The 27,434-nt window shown below is 44.4% G+C and overlaps 3 protein-coding genes across 3 annotated transcripts in view; all 3 read right to left on the bottom strand.

The window, feature by feature from the left end:
- Positions 1–13,840, bottom strand: part of PRIM1 (DNA primase subunit 1) — a 113,490-nt gene extending 99,650 nt beyond the window's left edge. Inside the window, exon 1 of the mRNA XM_082205929.1 lies at positions 13,717–13,840. The gene's annotated coding sequence lies outside the window, so the exon portion shown is untranslated. The remainder of the gene's footprint in view (positions 1–13,716) is intronic.
- On the bottom strand, positions 7,813–26,694 carry LOC309527603 (uncharacterized protein). Its single transcript, XM_082214422.1, has 9 exons — positions 26,373–26,694; positions 25,082–25,340; positions 24,590–24,747; positions 21,373–21,585; positions 15,593–15,702; positions 13,171–13,591; positions 11,353–11,611; positions 10,710–10,867; positions 7,813–8,995 (listed from the first exon to the last, which is right to left on the bottom strand). Exons 1-9 carry the CDS (start codon positions 26,683–26,685, stop codon positions 8,778–8,780), a joined length of 2,109 nt encoding a protein of 702 aa, XP_082070548.1. The 5' UTR covers positions 26,686–26,694; the 3' UTR covers positions 7,813–8,777.
- The window catches only part of LOC309522739 (17-beta-hydroxysteroid dehydrogenase type 6-like), a 51,072-nt gene continuing 31,450 nt past the window's right edge, over positions 7,813–27,434 (bottom strand). Inside the window, exon 6 of the transcript XR_014215166.1 lies at positions 7,813–8,630. The gene's annotated coding sequence lies outside the window, so the exon portion shown is untranslated. The remainder of the gene's footprint in view (positions 8,631–27,434) is intronic.

A 27,434-nucleotide genomic window follows, 5' to 3' on the forward strand; every position in this document is an offset into this window, starting at 1 on the left:
TGTTATTGAGGGGAAGGAGGAATTTTGCATGAAGCAATGAGCTGCTTGGAGCTGAGGCAGGCTAAAAGAAGTATAAACAATATCTCTAGCTAGCTGCTTATTAACTGAAAAGCTTAATAAAGATCCTATTTACATCTATAGACATAAACGACACTGAGCTCAAATATTGTGCAAGCTCAGCATCAGCATCCAACATGTCATATGCCTTATTTTGCCATCACTGCACCACTTGCTGAAGGTCCCGATACCCAATTTGTTTTGTTTGTTAATTTTATTTTTCGAGTTTTAAGTGCATCTTCAGAAATAAAAACATAATTTGACTTCCCTCTTCCCCTTATATTTCACCTTCTGGTTTCATTTTTATCACTGCATTTCCCCTATAGTTCCTTATAATTGTTACTGACTAGTTTCCAAATTGGTTGGACAGTGTCCTCGAAGCTACAAACATGGATGATGGAATTGTGTGGGGAAACACATTGTTCCTGCCTGCATATTGTACTGAACTGTTTATTATTCTCTGGGTTTGCTCTGCCCTATGGTTTTTCCAGTAGTGATGTATGAAAGTGAAAGCTGGACCATAAAGAAGGCTGATCACTAAAGAATTGATGCTTTTGAATTATGGTGCTGGAGGAGACTCTTGAGAGTCCCGTGGACTGCAAGAAGATCAAACCTCTCCATTCTGAAGGAAATCAGCCCTGAGCGCTCACTGGAAGGACAGATCCTGAAGCTGAGGCTCCGATACTTTGGCCACCTCATGAGAAGAGAAGACTCCCTGGAAAAGACCCTGATGTTGGGAAAGATGGAGGGCACAAGGAGAAGGGGACGACAGAGGACGAGATGGTTGGATGGTGTTCTCGAAGCTACCAGCATGAGTTTGACCAAACTGCGGGAGGCAGCGGAAGACAGGAGTGCATCGCGTGCTCTGGTCCATGGGGTCACGAAGAGTCGGACACGACTAAATGACTAAACAACAACTACAACAACAGTTACCAAATAAGTTATTATTTAACTTCTTGTGTTGTTTTCTTCCTTCTAATGTAGTTAAATGTTTGCAAATATTTTTTAAATAATCCACGTATTTCTCCCATTCTTTAGTGATTCTTTATTGACCTGATTTTTAAACACATATGACATATTTTGTCATGTGATGAACTGGAGAATACAATGAGAGGTACAAGATCAAGAGTTGTTTTTCCGATTTAAGCAAATCAATTGTGCGCATCAGGAAATATAGCTCCACTTTTTGTTTTCTTTCTTGCGCTGTCTCTCTCCCTTTCTCCATTTATAAGAAGCCCATAAAAGTGTTATATTCAGAACATAAGAAAAATGTGTGTGTGTTTGTGTGTAGATGTGTGTACACACCACACACACACACACACACACACACACACACAGAAAAGGGCAAACGTACTTGTATTTTTCCTCTTTTTTTCTGAATTTAATGAGCAAATATTCCATGCCCAGCCTCACTGGAAGGATCTACTCTACAAATGGTATTTGTTGTGATAAAGGATCACTCAAGTTCTGATAACATGGTGTGGTTGGTACAATATGATCCCATATAATCCTGAAATATTCTCCATTCTCCAAATGTTTTCTAGTTCAATACTCCTCTAACTCTTTCCGTCAGTTTTGCTAGTTGTACATATTCTAACATGAGTATCTGCCAATCTGTGATTGTCGGTATTGTTTCATTTTTCCACTTCCTCGCCACAAGAATTCTTGCTGCTGTGGTGGCATACATGAACAGTGGTCTTATGTCTTTCTTAATTTCTAATGGTAAAATGCCTAAAAGAAAGATCTCTGGTTTTTTTTAAAAAAAGTGTGTCTGAATAATTTCTTAAATTCATTATAGATATTATCTCAGAATCCCCTAATGATTGCACAAGTCCACCACATGTGGTAGTATGACCCCACATCTATTTTACATCTCCAGCAAGTCGGTGATCTTCCTTTATACATTTCCGCTAGTTTCAAGGGGGTATGATGCCATCTATATAACACCTTCATGATGTTCTCCCTAAGGTTACAGCATGCTGTGAATTTAATATCTACCTTCCACAATCTCTCCAACCCCAAACTTGGATCTTGGCATCCAGGGATACACACACACACACACACACACACACACTGCACCAGTGTGATGTTCTCATTGTTGCTTGCATTGCAATCTTCTTCCCCACAAGGGAGTTTTGGCAAAACCTTTGACTGTTCCATAATTTTTTATAAAAAGAGGGCCTAGAGCCCAAGAAAACCTGTATGGTCCTGTTCCTTTCCTACAAATGGCCTGTCTCGTCCCTCTTAACAAGCAGAATGCACAGAGGCAACAGAGGATGCAGGAAGGAGGGTAAGAGGCATTCCTGCCAGGCAAGGCTCCCTCCTCTTTGTAGCAAAAGCTTTTCACCCACCTGAAGAAATAAATTCCGTTCATAATTTCTTATTAATCAATACTCTTCTATGTTTTCTGGCCACGTATGTACAATTTATTACTGGAATGGGAATTGAAGGATAAGGAAGTAAAGGAGGTCATGATTAGGTGGGGCCAGGATTTCGGTTATGCACTCGAGATGGAACAGTGGGAAAGGTTGTGGAAACAAGACATCAAATTGACTGCCTGTTACATACAGAGCCATCTTTCCCATAGGGTTTTGTGGTGCGTCACGCCAGGGCGGTGGCCTTTCAGGGGTGCCCCAGCGAGTGGGGGAGCTGCGCGGCTTTGCCGCCTGCCTCCCCTTTCCCTGCACGCCTGCACTTTTACTTTCAATTTTGTGGAACTGCGTAGACTGAAATTAAAAACTGTTAAGGGGAAAAGAAGCCAAATAGCAGCTTTCTTTTAGCAGGACCTGCAAATGTTCAGCATAGATAGACCTATTTAAAACTTTATAAAATAGCCGTACCTCCGAACACCTTGGGGAGAATCTGTGTGGAGAGGAGAGTGTTAGAACTCCCCCCCCGCTCCCTTGTCTTTAAGTTGTTTTTTGGACTCCTGGGATTTTTCTTCTATAGTGAATAGCGACTGCGTGGAACTGTGTGGAATTAAGCCAGCAAGTGGCTCAAGATATTGCATTTTATTTTTTCTTCTTGGTTTTTATTGTGAGGTTTTTTCGGGAAAGCCTCAAAATCTGTGGATTAGCCAAACAAGTGGCGGAAGATGCCCAGCTCATTTATACTTCTTCTTAACAACGAAGTCTGGAACTTATTGTTGTAAACTATTCCCTAAACATTCCTTAGATTTAACAGATGAAGGAGATAAGTAAAAGGATGCAAAGCTTGGAAGAAGGAATGAAACAGGCACAGCGAGAAATGAGAGAGTTGAAAAAGGAGTAAGAAAAGACCATAGGAGATGTGTCTGAAATAAGTAAGACGCAGGAAGACTTATGGGATGCTATTGCTTTAAATGAAATGAAGCAGAGAGAAATGAATTTGAGATTTAGAATGGTTCCATAAACACCAAGGGGGGGAATATCATGAGAAAATTGATCATTGAGATTGCACAATGGTTAAGTATGGAAGCTGAGGAGGTAGCAAATATAATTCAAAGTGCATTCGGGATCAAAACAAAAGCTACTAAAGGGAGTTCATGATGGCTGGGAGTTTGTTAAGAGGGAGATAGTAAAAGCACAACGTCAGGCAATACCAATGAGACGGAAACATGGAAGGTGCCTAAAGAAGCCAGGGTGGCTATCTAAAGAACTTTTAACTGAGTTAAGATGAAAAAAAGGATGTGTACAAAAAATGGAAAAGGGGGGAAACCACCAAAGAGGAATTCAAACAAATAGCCAGCACGTGTAGACACAAAGTCAGAAAAGCTAAAGCACAGAATGAACTCAGGCTTGCTAGAGAGGTTAAAAGCAACAAAAAAGGCTTTTAAGGGTATGTTCGTAGCAAAAGGAAGAACAAAGAAACTGTGGGGTCACTCAGAGGAGAAGATGGTGAAATGCAAACAGGGGACACAGAAAGGGCTGAACTCCTCAATGCCTTCTTTGCCTCAGTCTTCTCCGATAAAGAAAACAATGCCCGACCTGAAGAATTTGGAGCAAATGATTCAGCAAAGGAAACACAGCCCAGAATAACTAAGGAGATAGTACAAGAATACTTGGCTAGTTTAGATGTATTCAAGTCTCCAGGGCCAGATGAACTGCATCCAAGAGTATTAAAAGAACTGGCAGATGTGATCTCAGAACCACTGGCAGTCATCTTTGAGAATTCCTGGAGAACAGGCGAAGTCCCGGCAGACTGGAGGAGGGCAAATGTTGTCCCTATTTTCAAAAAGGGGAAAAGAGAGGGCCCAAATAATTACCGCCCAGTCAGTCTGACATCAATACCAGGGAAGATTCTGGAGCAGATCATTAAGCAAACAGTCTGTGAGCACCTAGAAAGGAATACTGTGATCACCAATAGTCAGCATGGATTTCTGAAAAATAAGTCATGTCAGACTAACTTGATCTCGTTTTTTGACAGAATTACAAGCCTGGTAGATGAAGGGAACACAGTGGATGTAGCCTACCTTGATTTCAGCAAGGCATTCGACAAGGTGCCCCATGATATTCTTGTAAAGAAGCTGGTAAAATGCGGTCTTGACTATGCTACCACTCAGCGGATTTGTAACCGGCTGACTGACCGAACCCAAAGGGTTCCTCTTCATCCTGGAGAAGAGTGACTAGTGGGGTGCCACAGGGTTCTGTCTTGGGCCCGGTCTTATTCAACATCTTTATCAACGACTTGGATGATGGGTTCAAGGGCATCCTGATCAAATTTGCAGATGACACCAAACTGGGAGGGGTGGATCACACTTCAAAACGACCTTGACAGATTAGAGAACTGGGCCAAAACAAACAAGATGAATTTTAACAGGGAGAAATGTGAAGTATTTCACTTGGGCAAAAAAAATGAGAGGCACAAATACAAGATGGGTGACACCTGGCTTGAGAGCAGTACATGTGAAAAGGATCTAGGAGTCTTGGTTGACCACAAACTTGACATGAGCCAACAGTGTGACACGGCAGCTAAAAAAGCCAATGGAATTCTGGGCTGCATCAATAGGAGTATAGCATCTAGATCAAGGGAAGTAATAGTGCCACTGTATTCTGCTCTAGTCAGACTTCACCTGGAGTACTGTGTCCAGTTCTGGGCACCACAGTTCAAGAAGGACACTGACAAACTGGAACGTGTCCAGAGGAGGGCAACCAAAATGGTCAAAGGCCTGGAAACGATGCCTTATGAGGAACGGCTAAGGGAGCTGGGCATGTTTAGCCTGGAGAAGAGGAGGTTAAGGGGTGATATGATAGCCATGTTCAAATATATAAAAAGATGTCGCATAGAGGAGGGAGAAAGGTTGTTTTCTGCTGCTCCAGAGAAGCGGACACGGAGCAATGGATCCAAACTACAAGAAAGAAGATTCCACCTAAACATTAGGAAGAACTTCCTGACAGTAAGAGCTGTTTGACAGTGGAATTTGCTGCCAAGGAGTGTGGTGGAGTCTCCTTCTTTGGAGGTCTTTAAGCAGAGACTTGACAACCAGATGTCAGGAGTGCTCTGATGGTGTTTCCTGCTTGGCAGGGGGTTGGACTCGATGGCCCTTGTGGTCTCTTCCAACTCTATAATTCTATGATTCTATGATTCTATAAAGCTTAAAAATTCCCAGGTGATTGTTTGATCATATTTAAAGATAGAGAGATGAGGAATCTGATCCTGAAGAAAAACAGAGAACAAAGACTCTGTATTGATGGAACATTTATAATCATATTTAAGGACATCCCACTTTGTCTCCTGAAGAAATGCCAGCCTTACAAGACTGGCACAAATACAGAGAAAAAACTATATTGAATTCAAATGGGAATTCCCAGAAGGGGTCTCATTCTATTACAAAGAAAAGTGGTTTCAACTTAAAAATGTGGATGAGACAAAGAAATTTATGAGAAGATACAAAGGAAGAAGACAGCAGCAGCGACCCCGGACCAAGAAGAAGATAATAAGGAAGGAGGAGGAGGAGGACAGATTTAAATACCTTTTCTCTATTCTTTTAACAAAAAGTAAAAGAAATCAAGATGGCATTAAAAGTGTGGACATGGAATGTTAATGATTTAAACAATAAAAATAAAAGAAAATTGGGCATGTTTTGTTGAAAAGGAATTTGGATATTATCTGTTTACAAGAGACTCACGTAGCTAGAAAACAGAATTTTGGTTAATAAAAAACTAGGGAATGAATTTATATCTTCAGATGGAAGTAAGAAGAGAGGGGTAGTTTTGTATATAAAACACAAATTTGAAGCACGGCAAATCTTCAAGGACAAGGAAGGTAAGATGATTGCAGTACAAGTCACGTGGCAAGGCGAAAAACTTAATTGTTGGAATTTATGCACCAAACGGCTGTAAAATGTATAAAATAAGCAATAAATGTTGGAAATGTAAGGAAAAGGAAGGCACTTTTATCATCTGTGGTGGGAATGTAAGAAAGTGAAGGGTTTCTGAGAAATGGTTTATAATGAGATGAAAAAGATGTTTACATTTATAAAAAAAACCAGAAGCATTTTTACTTGGTATTGTAGGCTCTGACATTAAAAGACAAGATAAAAAACTGTTTTTATATGCGACAACTACTGCAAGTGGTTGATGGAAGTCTCAGGCTAAAATAGCCAAAATGTTGTATAAAATGAGATGAGATGATATGTTCTGTTTGGAAAATATATGAAAAAACTAATAAAAATGTATATATATATTTTAAAGAATTTGTTCAGCCCTTTCCCTCTATTCTGACATATGTAGGGATAGAACAAAGATGTCCAATCATTTGTATGGTGGATGGGGAAAGACTTGGTAGGTCAGGCTTCCAGAAGACCTAGTGGACCAGCCTCCACCACATCCCATGTACCTAGAATGCCCCAGATCTTTTCTGTGAAGATGACAGATGCTAATCTTGCTGCACCCCAAGTTTCTTAACTGTGGTCTGCTCATACATCATAAAGGTGTTCATAGGAAGGTAATTTGCAAAAATTCAGAAAGATGAGTGTAGGGGATTGGAGGTTATGATGAATGACCAACCAACCAACCAACCAACCAACCAACCAACCCACCCACCCACCCACCCACACCTTCCGTATTCTCTTAGCTTTCACCTCTCTCCCCCCGCTTTGTGGTAGCCTGCCTAGGTTTTCCCAGAATTTTGGGAGAGCCGGTGTGGTGTAGCGGTTAAGAGCGGTAGACTTGTAATCTGGTGAACCGGGTTCGCGTCTCCGCTCCTCCACATGCAGCTGCTGGGTGACCTTGGGCTAGCCACATTTCTTTGAAGTCTCTCAGCCCCACTCACCTCACAGAGTGTTTGTTGTGGGGGAGGAAGGGAAAGGAGAAATGTTAGCCGCTTTGAGACTCCTTCAGGTAGTGATAAAGTGGGATATCGAATCCAAACTCCTCCTCCTCTTCTTCTACCCCTTGAGTATATTGAACACAGTTCTCAGTCCATGTTGGGTCCAGTCTTCTGCCCCCCTTCCTTCTGGATTGTGGGTCAGGGCCTCCAGTCTCACATCCCCAGACAATTTCTCCAGCTGCTTGAAACACAGGATCCCAGCTGCTTCCTCTCTGGCACATGGGGAAATCTCCTCCCTGGACACCCCCTGCCCCATATTCCAACTCAAAATCTTGCCACCAGGCTTTATCTGGGGGCACTTCCTGTGGAAGCGTTTAAACGATCCCCTGTTTGAGTATATGCAGCGACAAGCGGGTTGCTAACTCATTTGAGTCCTATCAATAATTATACCTTCCTAGTTGATAATCCCTTTCTGTCCCTCTTAAAGAAAACACATAGGAATCTGAATCATATTAACATAAACTACTTTACTTTCAGATTCATTCAGGTTGACAGAGTGGTTCCTGAAGGCAGGTTTAGGTTACATAACAGATAAGCTATATACTAGATAGTAGTGAATCATGAGAAGACTGCAACCGAGCAGTTACCAGTTAGCAGCAACCGACCAACCAACCAACTGACAAAACTGCCTGCCACATAGAGGCAGTTAGTCCTCTTGGAATGTTGGACTTGACTGACAGCTTTATATCCCACACTGCCTTCAGAATCTCTGGGCCCACCCCACCCACATGGTGCTCAGAATCCACCCCCTTTTCCTTACTCATGGAGCTAAACAAAGACATATTATTTCCCCATTGACTCTGGGCGACCCTGGTTGTTGCCGCCAGCACTGAGACAGGGCCCCACGCATTTCCAACAGGGAAGGTAGCCAGTCCTGGAGAAGGGAAGCTCTGGTTCTCAACCTCCACTGCCTTGCAGCAAAACTCATTCATGAGAAAGTCATTGGGACACTGAGGTTAACCCTGAGATAATATCATGATCCTGCCTTTAACTCAGTGTACTTTGGGGATCGATCAAAGGTATTAATTTCTTTACTGGAACTATTGGCCAAATGCCACATCAAACCAGTTTTTCAGTGGTGCATCTGTGTGGTGTAAGAGAAATGCTCACTGAGTAGGACATTACATTCCAACAGATAAATATTTTAATAGACTACTACTCTAGAATTTGTAATGCAATAAAATACATTGTATAGATGAAGAAATAAAAGAAGCAATAAACTACAATTAAAAATCCCTGAGCACCCTACCATGGTCCAGCAAGACCTTCAGCAATTCTCAAGTGGTCCGTGGGAAGAAAAGTATCAGAACTACTGGTTTAGAACTTCAGAAAAGAGAAACAACGGAACATGGTTCATAGTGCAAAGACTTCTTTGGTTCATTTGGAGAACTGACATGTTTCTTCAGAATATTCTACACGGCTTGTGCTGGTTTGGGCCAGATGCATCTCCACAGGAAGTCAAGAATGGAGGCTGGCAAGTAAGAGAGAGGAACGTATAAGAGTTTGGCATCCCATCCTGGAGAGTAGCGGATGCGAGGGGAGCAGGAGGTCAGGGCATGTTCTATAGAGTCCGTGACCGTTTGCAAGTTGCTGCTGCCGGTGAAGGAGAAGAATTTCAATAATTTGAGACCTGTGATATAGGAAACAAGAGAAACGTTAGTGGTACAAAAATATATATGCATTTATTTCTGCATTTATTTAATTTGTATGCTGCCCTATAACTTCACAGGAGACAACCTAAATATTTTTGGTTCTGAAAGGATATGTTAGCTTCTGGATTTCTCTGCCTAGGAGGTCTAAATCTAAGGAGGGGCATCGGGAACATATTCTGTTGCTTTAAGACAGAACCTTTAGCAGCAGCTGATTGTTGTTGTTTAGTCGTGTCCGACTCTTTGTGACCCCATGGACCAGGGCATGCCAGGCACTCCTGTCCTCCACTGCCTCCCGCAGTTTGGTAAAACTCATGTTGCTAGCTTCAAGAATACTGTCCAACCATCTCATCCTCTGTAATCCCCTTCTCCTTGTGCCTTCCATCTTTCCCAACATCAGGGTCTTTTCCAGGGAGTCTTCACTTCTCATGAGGTGGCCAAAGTATTGGAGCCTCAGCTTCACGATCTGTCCTTCCAGTGAGCACTCAGGGCTGATTTCCTTAAGAATGGAGAGGTTTGATCTTCTTGCAGTCCATGGGACTCTCAAGAGTCTCCTCCAGCACCATAATTAAAAACCTTTAGCAATAGGTGATTAGACAGTGTCAATATGTATTTCAGTCAGTAAGTGGGGCTCAATGGTTGTATCTAGGTGAGGGTTGCCATACGCCGGGTTCAGGCCCGGGCAACCCACTAGCAGAGGAAGAAGTAGCGCGATCCCGGTGGGGTGCCATCGCAGCTGCTCCCCCCTGCCACACCCCCAGGACACACGCCCTGCCCCAGCCTGCCCCCACCTGCTCTCCGCCTCCCCCCTCTGTGTCGGAGCATGAAGCTCTGCCACTGGGGTGACCCGGCGCCTCTCCCTCTCTGCGGCTTTTTAAAAATGCATAAACTGGTCTCTTTTCTTAGAGCTGCCTCTCAGGATCAAGCGGGTAGCGGACACTGTTTTGCATCTTTCTCCCCACTCCCTCGGTAATCTCTTCCCTTTTCTCCACTGGACTCGACCCTGTGTGTGTGCTTATGTGTGTCTCTTTGCGTCCTCTGTCCATCTCCCACAACTGATGGTGCTTCCCTTTCCGTGCAGTAAACAAGGAGCCCAGAGCAGCACCCTGCTGGCCCCACCCGCCCAAGGTCCTTTGCTCCACAACCACAGTGTTGGCTGGGTTGGTCTCTCACCAGGGCCATCTCTCTCTCTCCCTTCTATGTGTCTCCTTATGTATCATATATGCCAAATTGAATCAAAGATCAAACGACAGGCTAGGAATGGGTGCGATTTCATATCTCTCCAGATACAGACCTGAACGTGTCACATTAGCTAGGTTCTGCCCCCACTCCTAACTATAATCAGCATTGTAAATAGACTTCATGCCCCCCCCATCTCCATCAACCTCAGTCACTGAAACCTCAGTCACATGTGTGTAAGTGTGTCCATTGGAGGGGGAATGTAGTCGAAAAGCTTGGGAATCATAACAACATCTTACTGATGGGTGGGATTTGGAAACCAGCAATTTAGCCTGGTGGGTCTCAGGGTCTCTCTCTCTCTCTCTCTCTCTCTCTCTCTGTGTGTGTGTGTGTTCCACTGCAACAGTGGGACTTATTAGCACATACTTTAATTGCAGGCTTCGCACTTATAATAGCTGTGTGCTTTCACACAATGCAAACCAAACTGAATTGTTCCCCCCGCCCATTTCTACTCACTGCGCTCAAAGTAGCGCTGCCCATAGGCTTCCTTGATGTCAGAAGGGGCTTGGCTCCATGCATTCTTGTAGCTCTCTATCATGTTTGACTGAATATGTGTTTTGAAACAACCGGGTTCAATTATGCTGACACGGACCCCGAAAGGATGCATCTCTCGCCTGAATTGAGGAGGAAAAATCAAGAAGCACGTCTTGTTACTGAACCAGAATAATAAGGAAGATCTTGACTTGGCTTCCATGGAATAGAACATCTTTCCTTAAAGAAGAAGAAGAAGAAGAAGAAGAAGAAGAAGAAGAAGAAGAAGAAGGGAGAGAGGGAGATGTGGTGAAATGCAGCTTCCTGTCTTCTTCTGTCTTGAGGCACCAGGGCATTGTTGATGACCCGGCATCAGGCATATTCAGAGGCAGCCACCAGGAGGTTGCTGCTTACAACTCTTACTGGTACATTAAATTGTTTCCTCAAGGAAAAGAGCTGACTTAGGTGTGCAAACCCCTGCTGATTACTTGGTAAGTCTCTGGTGCAGTCCACATGTCCCAGCACCTGCTCTTTAGTCATTGCTGTCCTCTGCTTGAAACTTAGCTGGAGAAGCAGACATCCCACTAAAGCAAGGAGAAAGAGGAAGATACAGAACTATCATGTTTACCTCAGGATGTCAGAGAAGGCTTCCACGCCGTACTTGGATGTGGTATAGGGTACTGCAAAGCATGCCAATCGTCCCGCCATACTGGACATGTTGACCACCCTCCCTCTGGCTTTTCTCACCAGGGGCAGCATGTGCAGCGTCACATCAATCATCCCAAGAAAGTTGACACCGATCATCCTTGCAACGCCATCTTTGGTCAGCCACTCACTGGGAGCTAATGGGACACCAGTGCCTGCATTGTTCACCAAACCCCAGAGCCCTGTGTGAGAAGAAAAAATGATTCTTATTGTTCCAGGTTCCCACCTGCCCTAATAATTGGATATACACAATTCTTTGGAAATGTGGGTATATCTGCATTCTTGTGAGTGCTGTGTGTGCACGTGCTATGCACTATATGCCAAGGATGATGCTGTTAAGTCAAGGCACCCATCTTAGCTTCTATCCCACACATCTTTTGCTCATTTAGTGCTTAGGATCCATGCATGGACACTCTTGCAACTTCAGTTATTGCCCTCTGTCAAATGAGCACAGCACTGAAGTGGAGGATAGTATGGAGCCCTGGGCATCAATTTGCAGAGCAGCCACCTGATTTCCTGCATGCTATCAGAGAATGGAGTCTGTAGTTTGGGCCTACGTTTTGCACAGGTTGGTTAGGAGATTTTATAGGGATTTTGCTAGTGAAAAAGATAAAATTAATAAGACATGATACGTGTGGAATATAGCATGCATGGAACACTGAGAGGGTGTTTATGAGAGGGTGATGAGAGGAATAACTAAGAAAGAGGGGTTTGTATCATTAATAAATGATTTATATCATTTATTAACAATAGTACAATAATCTCCCTTGTTGTCTCAGTCTCAGCAGCCACTGTGGAGAAATTATCTTAATCTTTAGATTGGATCAGGCAGCATTTCTGAAGAAAGGGAACACATATCTCCTCCTTCTGAGTCATTTTCCTGGTGTGGATTGCAGCTCCTCCCAGCTGCTCTTAGGAGGAAAAATTCAGAGTCCAGCATCACCTGCTTGTCAGTTAAAGTTACCATTTTGTACCATCACTTACGGCTTTTCATATATGTGCTTTAAAGAACAGCTTGATCTGTGGACATTATCAGGTGTCAATGTTTCTCTTCACACCACAAGGAGCTTCACCTGCTGATGTCACAGAATAAGCTGCTGTCAAAGGCACAAAGCAAATGTCTTTCAGATCAGTTGGCAACCCTAGAAGCTTCTTATAGAGGTTGAATCATTTGATATATTTGGAGTCACTTTGGCGACATTGTGTGGGAAAGTGGAATAAAGATACAGATGATACAGAAAATCCCTGGCCTGATTCTTCCAGAGGCACTGGCTAATCAGTTTGAGGTTCTGCAACTGCTTGCCAATTTAAATTTAAATTTAAAAAAATTAATTAATTTTTTAAATTAAGATTAAAATATTGCAGCATTAATTATGCTCTCTTGTATCTGTAGACATTATCAGATAGGAACATGTATCTTCATACAAAATGAAGTTTCACTGTGTGACTTCACAGAACAAGCTGCTGTCAAAGGCATAAAGCAATAATCTTTCAGGTTATTTGGCAATCCTAGCAGCTCTTGACAGAGGCTGAATTAAGGTGACCCCATGGAATTCCTTCCCCATTCATTGCCTTATTGATTTTAGTTGTTTCTAATACTTTTTAAAATGGTCATACTTTTTTGTTTTGATATATTGGGAGTCACTTTGGCCACATTTTGTGGGAAAGTGGAATAAAGATAAGCAGATGATGATATAGATAATCAGATCCAGAGCATGGAAACAACAGAACAAAAAGCTACCTTTGTTCCCCACTTGTTCTTTCACCCACTCTGTCGCTGCCGCCACACTCTCCTTACTGGTGACATCCAGAACGGTGGTTTTCAAGCGCTCTGAGGTGACCTTGTCCAGCTGCTCTGCCCCCTTCTGGGTGGTACAGGTTGCCAACACCCGCAGACCCCGGGCATCCAGATGCCTGGCAAGGTGGTTCCCAAGGCCAGAGGAACAGCCCGTGATGAAGACATATTTCTCCGTCAGGTTCTCCACCGTCTGTCTCTCCTGGTACCATCGGCGAAGGAAGTAAAGCCCCAGCAGGGCAGCCAGGTAGAGCCACATGGCTGAAACCTGCAGGGAAGAAGCTTGCAAGAGTGAGGGCACACAGGCACCTAGCAAGCCTTGGAGAAACCAAATCCCAACCCCTGCTCCACCATGAAGCTCGCTGCTCTATTTAACCTCCATCGCAGTGTCATTGAGGGGAAGGAGGAATTTTGCATGAAGCAATGAGCTGCTTGGAGCAGAGGGAAGCCAAAACAAGTATAAATAATAGGTCTAGCTAGCTTTTTATTAACTGAACAGCTTAATAAAGAGGAACAGTATAAGCCTATCTACCTCTATAAATATTGTACAAGCTCAGCATCAGCAGCCAACAGATCGTATGCCTTATTTTGCCATTATTGCACCATATATTGCGCCTTATTTTGCCATTATTGCACCATATATTGCGCCAGACGGATCTGAACCAAGGAGAAGGGGCCATGCCAATGTCTTAGCAACACCCTCCCCCCGCTTAGGATGGCATGTTTGCCTCCTGTGATGTTACTTTGGAATCAACTCCAAAGGGTAATTAGGAGTCCTTTCCATCTCACTAATTTGTCGCGTGCTGGCAGGAGAAGGAGAGCTCCAACATTAAACTGTTTTGCTCCATCAACCGCCTCTTTAGGGGGAGGCAGCTGGGGGCACTGAACCCTCCAGGCTCTCCCTCGGCGAAGAGACCCTCCAAACTCGGCAAGCCTCCAAAGGGAATACTGACATCGGACAACATCTCGACATTGCTCCACCATCCACCGCTGCTGCCTTCCCATTGCCAACCCTCAATCCATCTTCCTCCTCCCTGCTCCCGCCTCCCGCCTCCTGCCTCACACTGGCTTCTCCTTCTGCCTTTCTTGTGTGTGTGTGTGTCTTTCGTGTCGGCTTTGGAGCTGTTGCCTTTCTGGTGAAGAGCATGTTATGCTCTCTTGGGCTGCCTCGGGCCCGGGAGCGACAGGAATCGGGCTTGTGATCGATGGGTTGGACATATCTGCTGTATGGGGAAAATATAAAAGTTTACTCGAACAGAAAACACCTTGGTGTCTTTCCCCATTAGAAGTGATATCTTTGAAAGAATTAAATGTGAGAAGTAATAGGGTGACATATAGAGAGCTGTTAACCGAGGTGGAACATCAGGTGAAACTGAAAGATTTTGAAGAGATAAGGGATTTATTAACAGATTGGTTACAGTTTCACCAATTAAATGATATCTTTAAGACAGTCAAAAACAAAAAGACCTGTTAGAGAACAATTTGAAATTATTGTCGAAAATGTATAAATTGTTCTTGGAATGGTATGCAAAAGATGAACAGGTTAAATTTGTAATGATACACTGGGCAATGGATTTGGAGCATAATATTCAGGTTTCAGATTGGGAAAGGCTACGGAAAACAGATTTGAAATTCACAGCATGTTGTACACTGAAAAAAAATTTATATGAAAATCATGTACCGGTGGTATTTGACTCCTAGCAAGTGAGCAAAAATGTATAAAGCAAGTACAAATACCTGCTGGAAATGTAAAGAAAAAGAAGGTACCTTTTATCATATGTGGTGGCCATGGAAGGTAGTAAAAGCTTTCTGGGAAATGATATACAGTGGTACCTCGGGTTACAGATGCTTCAGGTTATATACGCTTCAGGTTACAGACTCCGCTAACCCAGAAATAGTATCTCGGGTTAAGAACTTTGCTTCAGGATGAGAACAGAAATCGTGTGGAGGCGATGCGGCAGCAGCAGGAGGCCCCATTAGCTAAAGTGGTGCTTCAGGTTAAGAACAGTTTCAGGTTAAGAACGGACCTCTGGAACGAATTAAGTACGTAATCAGAGGTACCACTGTATAATAAATTGAAAAAATTGTTTAAAATAACTTTTGTAAAAACAAACAAAGTTTTTCTATTAGGAACTGTAGGCACCAATATTCTAAAGCAGGCATAGGCAAACTCGGCCCTCCAGATGTTTTGAGACTACAATTCCCATCATCCCTGACCACTAGTCCTGTTAGCTAGGGATGATGGGAGTTGTAGTCCCAAAACAACTGGAGGGCCGAGTTTGCCCATGTCTGCTCTATACCATCTAGATGGATCACGGTCTTCAAGCATAGAGGCTGAAAAGGAATTTGATGTTGTTCTGTAATGTACTTTCAGCCAGGCCTTGGTTATAATGAGCCATGTGTTGGTTTCCATCAGATGAACCAGGAAGGGACCATCCCCAGGCGGGCGAAGCAGCAAATATTTCTTGGCATCCTTAACTGGAAGAGGGCCGGGCTCACATGCTGAGCAAGCTGAGACCCTCAACTCCCATGCCCAGGGGGTGCAGACTGCGACCGGGCCAAACCGGACTGGAATGCCTGCTGTGTCATGCACCCATACTCCTAGACCGACCCCTGGGACTGGCTGGGACTGGGATCCTAGAAGGCTGGAATTGGGAGAACAAGGCACCAGAGGAATCAAAAGCCTCGCTCCCTTCACTCATGTCAGAAGGACCATGAGCCTCAAAAACAGTAGACAAGGTGGAAGGGCCAGGCTGTCTTGGATGCTTTAGCTGAGATTCCTGCATTGCAGGGGGTTAAACTAGATGACCCTTGGGTCCTTTCCAGCTGTATGATTCTATGAATGCCAGAGTCTTTCTGTTCAAAGATTGGGGAGATGCTTAACAATACAATATATAGACTTTGTAGCAGGTTTGCTTGCAAAGTGCTGTAAGACTGAAGATTTGAGGCTGGAACTTCACATTTTGCAGTATCTGACTGCAGTTGTGAAAGAAGGGGTTGATTTTCAAGGGGAAACCAGTGAGAGGAGAGATAGCGCTTAGATTTCCTCAAATGCTTTCTTTCTCACTGGGGTTCCAGAAATGTGATTGCCCAGAAGTGAGCATGACAACAGAAACCCCTTCTGAACCAAGGCTAGACACTTCTAGGTGCTGAGGATTTGTACAACTGTACTGCTTAATAGTCTACTATTTATTTTCAAGAGAAGATACTGGTACATAACAAAGAGTCTTCTGGCATCCCACCGGGATTAGGTGGCACCTGCCTCCTCTGCTCTGCATCTGTCTTCCTTAGCCTGGCCCATCACATAACAGAAGTTGTCTTAATTTGATGCTCACCTGGTTTTGGCTGTTTAATGGAGTGTGATTGTTTTTGTTTCATATTTTCATGTATCTACTGATGACAGTGTTGCAGGCTACACAAATCCAGAGTTCTTGAATGTTAATAGTGTGTGCATAACCAAGTAATGGAGAACCAAACCAGGCTATTGTAAAACTTAATTTAATTACTGATGTGTGTGATAAGAGTAATATTCTAACCCATTGACAACTCTAAACTAAAAGGTCCCTTTTGCTATAAGAACTGACAGGTATCAGGAATTGCCTCTTATTTGCCCCAGGGTGTGATGGGTGGAATACAGCTATATCTGCGAAGGACCACTGACGAATAAGTAGAAATGGAATTTTTTTTGCTTGCAGGTTTGCACCAAGGCAAAATAAATACCTTTCAGGCCTGTGGTCCAAATCGAAGGCTGCATCCTTGGGAGTATTGGCAACTAGTTGGAGCTTAGCTCCTCAAATTGCGCTTGTCACCTTTTCTGTCTAAACCCGTCTCTTAAGCACGCCCCACCCCGCAATGCATGTGAAAGGTAGGCTTTGGGGATGTGAGGTAATTCTGTTCTGGGAGAAAGTACATGCTGAGACACGGTGAATGTAGCTGGTTCTGCTGGCTTAGACAATGATACTTCCTGCAAAATGTAAGGAAAGACTGCCAAGCAGGTAAGATGATGCTCTTGTTTTGTATTTGGCTTACTTTGAGAAGCTGCCAAAACAATGAAATTGTTAATTGTGAGTTATGGTCAAAATGTCTGCAGCCGTCTTACATCAAGTGAGTGTATTTCACTATGTTTCAGAAAGGTGGCTGGACGTTCTCCAGGGTGCCTTTTATGGTTGCCACATCCCAAGCTCCAAAGGAACCAGAGGCTGCTCTACCTGTCAGGTGTAACTTCACAGATATTAATGAGCAGATGGTAAGATTTATAAGCCTTTTATTACAGCATCATGTTGCAAGCACAAATACACAGCTCTTCGCAAGGAGGCAGGTGCCTCGTCGTGAAGGCTGCTCCCCGCAAGGCCCTTTCCACCTGGCCTAGGGGGTGAGGCCCACACTCACCAGCCCTACTGAAGAGGCGCCGGCTGAGACTGGAGGGACGTTGCTATCCCTGACAACAAACCCTAACTATTGGATTCCTTTGCCCCATCTTTTTGTGCCTGCCAAACAGTCGTGTCATACTTATGATAATATTTTATTCTCTTGTTAATTATGCTGGTTTAAATGTGCATTTTATATTTGACTTGACTTAGCAATTTTTTTGGTAGTTTTTTAAAAAAATATTTAATATTTTGTGTTACTTTTGTTTGTGTTAAATATGTATTCTGTAGTTGACCTCCTTTGCAATGTTTTATTTGAAAATTTTAAGATAATATTTTAGCTTTCTGTTAATTATGTTGCTTTGACTGTATACTCTATATTTCACTTTCTTCAGAAATGTTTGATTCTGGATTGTTTTATTGATGTTTTAATAAACCGCTTTGAGATTTTTCTTAAAAATATAAAGTGGTATAGAAATGAAATCATCATTTGGACCTCCAAGTCCGAGGGGGGGGGGGTCCTCCATGCTCTCAAGTGATGTCTCAACTAACTTCCCCCTCCCTGCCAGAGTTCAGGAAACCTGAAGTCCACGGTGGGCATGCATGCATTGATTTACCTGTGAGCAAGGCCATTTTTGGGGGGTGCGGGGAACCAGTTTTCTGATATACCAGACTTGGGGTTCAATTTTTTTTCCACTTGGCCCCACCCATTGCAAGCCACCTAAATTACATAATTGGCTACGTGATTGATTTGTATTTGAGTTGGTATTGTAATTTGGTATTGCTATAATAAGACTTATAGTGGATATTTTTTAATGAAAATTAATAAAAAATATTTTTTAAAAATCTGAGTGGAAAAGATTCTGGGATGAGAGATTCTGGGTCATTTTTGCCAGTTCTACATAGTTCTTAAACTTCTCTTGCCATTGTTCTTTAGTTGGTATTTCTCCAGTCTTCCAATTTTGTGCAATCAACATTCTTGCTGCTGTAGTGGCATACATAAATAAAGTCCTCACTTCCTTTGGTATGTCTTGACCTAAAATACCTAACAAAAAGACTTCTGGTTTTTTTTACAAAAGTTATTTCCCCCCCAATTCATTATATATCATTTCCCAGTAGGATTTTCCCTTTTTGCAATCCCACCACATATGATAAAATGTACCTTTTGTTTCACATCTCTAACACTCTTTCTTTTCATTTTTATACGTTTTTGCCAATTTAACCGGTGATAAATACCATCTATACATCATTTTCATATAATTCTCTCTCAATAATATGCAATCTGTAAATTTCCACAATTTTATCCAGTCCTGAAATTGTATATTATGTCCTACATCTTGCGCCCATTTGATCATTGCTGATTTTACTTCTTCATCTTTGGTCTCCCTGGAGGAGACTCTTGAGAGTCCCATGAACTGCGAGAAGATCAAACCTATCCATTCTTAAGGAAATCAGCCCTGAGTGTTCACTGGAAGAACAGATCCTGAAGCTGAGACTCCAATACTTTGGCCACCTCATGAGAAGAGAAGACTCCCTGAAAAAGACCCTGATGTTGGGAAAGATGGAGGGCACAAGGAGAAGGGGACGACAGAAGATGAGATGGTTGGACAGTGTTCTCGAAGCCACAAACATGAGTCTGACCAAACTGCGGGAGGCAGTAGAAGACAGGAGTGCCTGGCGTGCTCTAGTCCAGGGGGTCACGAAGAGTTGGACACGACTAAACAACACCTCCTTTTTACATGTAGATGCACAATTAATCTCATGCATTTTATATAGAGAGGGGACAGGGGAGATGAGTTCATTTAATCCACATTCCTTTCAGAACAACATTAGTGAAGGGAAAGGATTCTACCATTTGGTAGTATTTGTAATTCCTTTGTCATTAAGGAAACCCTGATATAGGGTTGATACTGCCAGTTATGCTTGAATCCATGATTCTCCTGGACAGTTCAGGGATAGACTTGATTTTTAGAAAATGGAAGAAAGTATTTGTGCCCAACATGCTTAATGCATGCACAGTGGTACCTCGGGTTAAGTACTTAATTCGTTCTGGAGGTCCGTTCTTAACCTGAAACTGTTCCTAACCTGAAGCACCACTTTAGCTAATGGGGCCTCCTGCTGCCGCCGCGCCACTGGAGCACGATTTCTGTTCCTATCCTGTAGTAAAGTTCTTAACCTGAGGTAATATTTCTGGGTTAGCAGAGTCTGTAACCTGAAGCGTATGTAACCTGAAGCGTCTGTAACCCAAGGTACCACTGTAACTCTTTAGCAATGCAGGAAGCATTGCACATATGCTAATATCTGATGACTTCCACTAAAGGCAGGTTTGATGCAAAAATGAAGCAGCAATTTCAATTACAGCAACTGAAAGATGAAGGAAGAAAAATATACATGTCTGGTGGGGAGGGTGAGACTGATGGAGTCATTGTAGCTGAGGAAACCAACAAACACAGCATTTCCCCACAATATGCAAGTATGTGCTTTAATGCTGGAAATAGCAATGCCCGGAGCAGGTCTATGCAGAAATCTGAAGGGCAACTCCGCTCACCCTTTCAGTGTGCCAGCGTTGCGAGGGGCGGTTGTAGTCTCCACCTGCCCCTCCAATCCCATGGGTATCCTGTTAAGGGGATGCGGGGACAGTGGCCATGTCTGCGTGGCCAGGCGAGGCTAGGGCTGATGGCACTCCCCCAGATGGCGGTCCCTGCTGGGGTCATCCTATTTGATGTAAGTCTTAGGAACTCCCGCCTGGATTGATCTACATGTTACTTCCGGTGGGCGGGCTGGAAGTATATTTTGATTGCCCCATGCCCAAGCCAAACCTCTTTCATCTGTACAGTGGTACCTCAGGTTACATACACTTCAGGTTACATACGCTTCAGGTTACAGACACCGCTAACCCCGAAATGTTACCTCGGAACTAAGAACTTTGCTTCAGGATGAGAACAGAAATCGTGCTCTGGCGGTGCGGCGGCAGCAGGAGGCCCCATTAGCTGAAGTGGTGCTTCAGGTTAAGAACAGTTTCAGGTTAAGAACGGACCTCCGGAACGAATTAAGTACTTAACCTGAGGTACCACTGTATTCCATAAAGTTGTGGCCTGTTTCGACCCAAACCAGTATTAGTGGTCTTTTATTTGTCTGGGGACTGGGGAGCACGATGCCTGGGCCTGCAATAAACCTCTTTACTGAAGACAACATACCTTCAAAATGTAAGAGTAATTATGAAAAGGGGCTGTCTTTTCAGGGTTCCTAGATAAACCTGTTTAAATTTTGTACGGCAGAAATCCTCTTCAGGGTTAATGCTAGCCCAGCCGTACCAAGGAGGAGAGTTACAACATTCAGAGGGAGGATTTCCAAGCATGTTCATAGTTCATGGCTGAATCCCGGGAATGGTAGCATGGAGTTGCAATTCCCAGCACCCTTAACAAATTATGGCTCATTATGGGAAGTCCTGCATCTTCTGGTTAGGAGGCTGTAGTGTGTAGGTGTGGAACATTCAGCTGTTCAACCCAGACAGTCTGAGGGGTGATTTCATGGTGTGTCTGTGCAGGGAGTGGGGTTTTATGTTTCAGAATTCCCCCTTCATTGATGAATATCCCTGTGAATAAACAGAAAGCTCAGTAGATTGATCTTGGCGCAAAGCAGAATGAGTGGGAAGGAGATGAGAGCTCCAGCTGCTACCAGCCTGGAGATGGCGAAAGTAGGAATGACGGCATCGTGCAGCTGTAGTCAACATTCCTTGGTTCTCCTAGAGATTCATGTCTGAAGTGTGTCTATGATCAGCAAAGAGCTTTGGCTGGTCCGGGCCGCCCATAAGCCACAATATAGTCTGCAAGTGAGGCTGGAAGGTACGAGAGGGGGATGAAGATGAATTTGGCATCCAGACCTGCAGTGTAGCGGCTACGCGGGTAGCGGGAGGTCAGCGCATGCTGCATACAGTTCGTGACCAGGCAGAGGTCTGTATTCCTCCATTTACCGTTGAATAACGTCTGGGGAACTAGAGATGGAGGGGGGGGGAAAGAACAAAAAGAAATCATCCCTGCCTTGTAACTGACTGGGCACAGAGCCCTGGCATCTTCCACAACAGAACTGAAAGATCATATATATCGTATTTTTCACCCTATAGGATAGGACGCACTTTTCCCCCTCCAAAAATGAAGGGGAACTGTGTGTGCGTCCTATGGGGCGAATGCAGGCTTTCGCTGAAGCCTGGAGAGCGAGAGGGGTTGGTGCGCACTGACCCCTCTCGCTCTCCAAGCTTCAGGAAGCCTTGGGCGCCTCCAAACCAGGTCGGGGGACAGCGGGAAGGTGTGCTGCACCTCCCTGCTGTCCCCCAGCTTGTGGGGCTGGCAGCGGGGAGAAGCGCGCAGTGTGCCTTCCCGCTGTCTCCCAACCTGATCTGGAGGTTGGCGATGGGGAGAAGCGGGGAGGTACAGCACGCCTTCCTGCTGTCTCCCGACCAGGTTTGGGCTTCAGGCAGATATCCTGAAGTCGCACCGATCTCCCAAGGCTTGCAGAGAGCTGCCTGTTCTGGGGGCTGGGGTCAGGGGAAACTAGGGCTTCCCCTGCCCCAGCCCCGCACCTGGGGGGAAAAATAACATTTTTTTTCTTTATTCCCCCCCCAAAAAAAACTAGGTGCATCCTATGGGCCGGTGCCATATGAAGATATTGCTGCCAGATTTCTGAAGCAGCTGGACCTCAGTTCCAACTTTGCAAAGCTTTTGAGTTGTAAGGGTGGGGGAGTACTTATGAGGCTGAAAATGGCAGCCTGTGTCAAGTTCCCCTGGACCTACTGTGGAAGAATTGTGTATCCTGAGGAGATAGGTGGATTGGTCTGTACAATTCTTCCTTCTTGCTTATTGGTACCTTTGGGACTGGCATTGATTTTCGGTTTGCTTTATTGCTTGATTTACTGTTTGTGCTCAAAGTATAAGTAGCAGGAAGACGTGTCGGGCAAGCTTTCGGCTGAGTAGTACAGCTGCCAGGCATTAACTAAACTCCTTTCTGAAGAGTTTAGGTGCATCTTCACAGCAGGTACTCACTGCCATACCCTTCCTTGTAGGCTATATTTCTGCCTTCTTGCTTCACAGTAGCCCACGTCTACCTCACAATTTGAGTTCAGGGATCACAGATTCAGTTCTGCCTGCCCTGCCAGTTACTGATTAACTCATCTGCTTCTGAGTGTTAGCCATACCACCTGCCTCTTGCGCACTCGGCTTCTTTGGAACATGACGTCTGCATGACACAGCAGATGTTTTTAGATAAATGTAGAAGGTGCAGGGGAAGAACGGCAGAATGACCCATTTGCTTTTCAGAATGTAAGAGCTTCTTAGTTCATGTAGCTCGCCTAACCCAGGTATGTGCCCCATGCAGTCCAGTGCAGACAATGCAGAATGTTATAGGAAATGACCTGAAATGTCAGTGGCAACTTCCCCTCCGGTTTCAGCGACCATTCGGAAGAGAGAAAGAACGGGATGGGCAATGTCTCATGGTAGTGGGGTGGGTTCCAGACAGTTTCGGAAAATTTACCACACAGCACCACAGTGTTTGACCGTGCCAAAGTCTGCCATCTTTTCAGCAGCATCAAATAAAAAAGATATATGATATATTTAAGATAAGATATGAAATGATATGCTAATATGATAATATACATGCATGCATGTATCAGGACCCACCCTACTGGGGGAGGCTGTAATTTGTTTTTTAATATCATATTTTAAATTGCTGTGACCTGCCATGGGAACTAATGGGGAAAGGTGAGCAATAAAGCAAGTGTGTGTGTGTGTGTGTGTGTGTGTGTGTTATTGTTGGCATTGTCTGCTTCGGGAGACAATGGAGTGCATCTCCAGAGGTGAAATCAAACCACTGGAGAATCACAGGGTCTGAAGTGGCCTCTCTGGGGCACAAGCCTGGGCAGCGTGTCTGGAGGTCCTGCGCTGCCCAGACAACAAGACTGATGTGGCCCAAAAGAAAGCAGAGCAAGATGGTTGGCACCAGCTTGGCTAAAGGAGTTGCCAGATGGAGATGTAGAAGGTGCTATCCAACCGTCTTAGGGACTCCCCTCCAGATTTGTGTAGAGTTTACTCTTCAGACTTTTCTAGACGGGTCACAGCAATTTAAAATTTAAAAAAGTTTAAAACAAAAGCAGTGGGTATGGATTTTTCCACGGGGTTTACTCCTGAAACCTCTTTCACAAATGAGAATAGCTGCAAGGTAGCGGGGGTTTAGGACCAGAGCTTTCCTTCTCTCTCTCTCTCTCTCTCTCTCTCTCTCTCTCTCTCCCCCCCCCTGTATTTTTCGCCCTATAGGATGCAATTTTTCCCCTCCAAAAACGAAGGGGAAATGTGTGTGCGTCCTATGGGGTGAATGCAGGCTTTTCCTGAAGCCTGGAGAGTGAGAGGGGTCGGTGCGCACCGACCCCTCTCCTCTCCAGGCTTCAGCAGAGCCCCACCACCAGCCCCACAAGCTCGGGGGACAGCGGGAGGTGCAGCGTGCCTTTCCCGCTGTCCCCCGACTTGGTTAGAAGGCTGGCGGGGGGGAGAAGCCTGCTCCTCCCCGTCGCCAGCCCCGCAAACTCGGGGGAGAGCGGGAGAGGCGCAGCACGCCTTTCCCGCTGTCCCCCGACTTGGCTAGAAGGCTGGCGGGGGGGGGGGAGAAGCCTGCTCCTCCCCCTCGCCAGCCCCGCAAACTCGGTTAGACTTGGTTAGAAGGCTGGCGGAGGGCTTCCCCCTCCTCCAGCCCTGCAAGCTCCCAGAGTGATGCCAAAGCTGCACGCAGCTTCGGCATTGCTCTGGGTCCCGTTCTGGGGGCTGGGGGGCGGGGGAAGCTCGGGCTTCCCCTGCCCCAGCCCCGCGCCTGGGGGGGGGAAATAATTTTTTCCCTTCATTTCCCCCCCCCAATCTAGGTGCGTCCTATGGACCGGTGCGTCCTATACGGCGAAAAATACGGTATATATATCCCTGAGTGGGGCAAGGAAAAGCAATTTCTATGTCTCAACTCACAGTTATTCCAGTACTGCAGCCCATAGAGGTCTTTGATCTCAGCAGGCAACTTCTTCCATAAGTTGGTGAGGTTCGTTTTGTAAGTTTCATCAAATTTTGTTGCAAAGCTGCCTGGCTCTATGATGCTAACTTTGACCCCAAAAGGATGTAATTCACGTCTATGATGAAAACAAAAAATTTAAAGAGACAACATGATGACTCCTGAGCCCAGAGTTCGTATCTCTCCCTGTGCCCAACCTGCCAGTTACAGACGGATTTCTCACCCATTTTAATGACTGCTTTAATGATCCTCTTGGGGAGTATCAAAAGCAACAGAACTGCTAAATACAAAAAGGTTTGTGAGCATGCATAAAAGAGACATGAAGATAGTTTCCTTTTAGGTTAAAAACAGTATGAATTAGGGTTTCTCAGGAGTGTAATCTCACATACCATTCAAAGTGTCTCTTCCCTACCATAGCGGTAGTAAATGTAAAAACAGAATGAATGATTTACCTGAGGTTGTCAGAAAATGCTTCCAAAGCAAATTTTGAAGGGCTGTAGCCTCCTCCACTATAAGCAAACCTCCCGACCATGCTAGACACATTGACCAGCCTTCCCTGGGCTCTCCTGATGAAGGGCAGCATGTGCAGCGTCACATCAATTGTTCCAAGCAGGTTCACATCCAGCACCCTCACAAAGTCCTCCTTGGTCAGCCACTCGTTGGGGGCCATTTGCCAGAGGATGCCTGCATTGTTCACTAAGCCCCAGAGTCCTGCGGGAAAAGACTCATGGTCTCTCTTTGGAACACATTTTGGGTGGATAGTGCATGAACCCGTCATCTCAAAGAGTGGGAAAACAGCAATAGCCATGGATGCAGAGGTCAGATGCATCTTGGCAAAGCAGAGGCACTGTGGGTGAGGGGTTCCTGTGTCAGAGAAATCGGTCAATTGTCCACCCTGGATGGGATTGCATTTTACCAGCTGCAGTTAGTGTGATTTGACAGCTATGAACATTCCTGGACCTGGAAAGCTTGGCCATAGGAATTCGTGCATGGGTTACTTCAAGAGTGGATGATTACAATGTGCTCTGTGTGGGACTTCACTTGCACTTGGTCCAGAAGTTGCAGTTAGTGCAGATGGCTGCAGCATGGTTGCTGACAGGAGTGAGACATTGCCAGCATATAACACATCTGCTCAGAGAACTCCACTGATTGCCAGGCAAATTTTTTAGCATATAAAGCCCTTAACTGCTTGGGACCAGTTTACCTGCGAGATCATCTTATCCTATATATGCCCAATTGACCACTTCAATCTGCAGAACTGGCACCGTTACATAATACCCATTCCGTAGGTGTAGGAAATTGAACTTTGAGTGTGGAAGCACCTGCATGTAGGAACCCTCAGACCATGGGCATCAGACAGGCACCTCCTAATTTTTTGTGTGTGTTTAGACAAGCCTACCCATACATGCGGAATGTTGAAAGTCATAATCCATTTTTACCTTATTGCTGATTTTATTTTATTGAATGTTTTAGGTAGTTGTTTTTAATTGTTTCCACAGATCATTTTATTGTTTTACACTCTTTGTAAACCACTTTGAGTTTTTTGTTTTCTTTTACAACCCATCAGTGCTAGATTTTATGAAATGTAGACAAGGAAGGAAGGAAAGAAGGAAATGTTACCAGACTGGTGAGGAAGAGAAAGTGTGGGTTTCTTGGTTTCAGAAGCAGCCAAACATTGGATGCAACATACAGCCTATGATATCCATAAGAATAGAATACTCAATGAACTGTGTTTGGCCAAACCTTTGCTTCCTGCTTGCTCCTTCACCCACTCCGTGGCTGCCGCCACGCTCTCTGTGCTGGTCACATCCAGAATGGTGGTTTTCAAGCGCTCTGAGGTGGCCTTGCCCAGCTGCTCTGCCCCCTTCTGCGTGAGACAGGCTGCCAGCACCCACAGACCCCGGGCATCCAGCTGCCTGGCAAGTAGGTTTCCAAAGCCAGAGTCACACCCCGTGATGAAGACACATTTCTCCGTCAGGTTCTCCACCGTCTGTCTCTCCTGGTACCATCGGCGAAGGAAGTAAAGCCCCAGCAGGGCAGCCAGGTAGAGCCACATGGCTGAAACCTGCAGGGAAGATAACAGACAGAGTATAAGGGCCAAAGGCACTCCTCGGCATCAACAGCAGGGCAGCTAATTGGGAGGGAGGGAAGAGGAGATTCTTAAAAACTCCTAAGACTTTTAGGTTTGGTTATTATGACTTTTAATTAAGATAAAATGAAAAATCGATGGAAGAGAACTTAAGTCCAACTTAGGAAAATCAATTTTTTTTTTATTATAAAAGAGGTAATAAGATGAATAAGATGGCTAAGAGGAGAAATACCAACTTGCTGATATAATTTTGGGAATTGGGATGCACGAAGGGGGGTGGGGGGAAGTCAGGGAACAAGGTTATGAAACGAGGATTTGCTGAATTTATGCATGTTTTTGTCTTGTGTTATTTTTGTGTGTGTTTTGTTTTTATAAAAGCGGAAAACCCAATAAAAATTTTATTAAAAAAAAAACAAAAAAACAGCAGGGCAGCTAAAATCTCCATGGAGAATATGAATCATGCAGAATGTTTTAGTCAAGGACACATATATGAGGAATCCCCAATTAGATTTCCCAATATCTTTCTTTATTTAGAAGTAGCATCAGGATCCACAGGCCTGAGTTGCTTTCAAACAAGGTCTCTATTGTGGATTATCCATAATAAAAATGTATGGAAGGAAAGTGCTTAATGTCATTTAAATAAATGTTTCATAAAGGTGCTATGAGACTCACTCATTCAAAAAGAACCTTCCCTTCTCTGCAGGTTAACATTGGAG

Source organism: Podarcis vaucheri (assembly GCF_965113315.1).
Source record: "Podarcis vaucheri genome assembly, chromosome: 2".
Lineage (NCBI taxonomy): Eukaryota > Metazoa > Chordata > Lepidosauria > Squamata > Lacertidae > Podarcis > Podarcis vaucheri.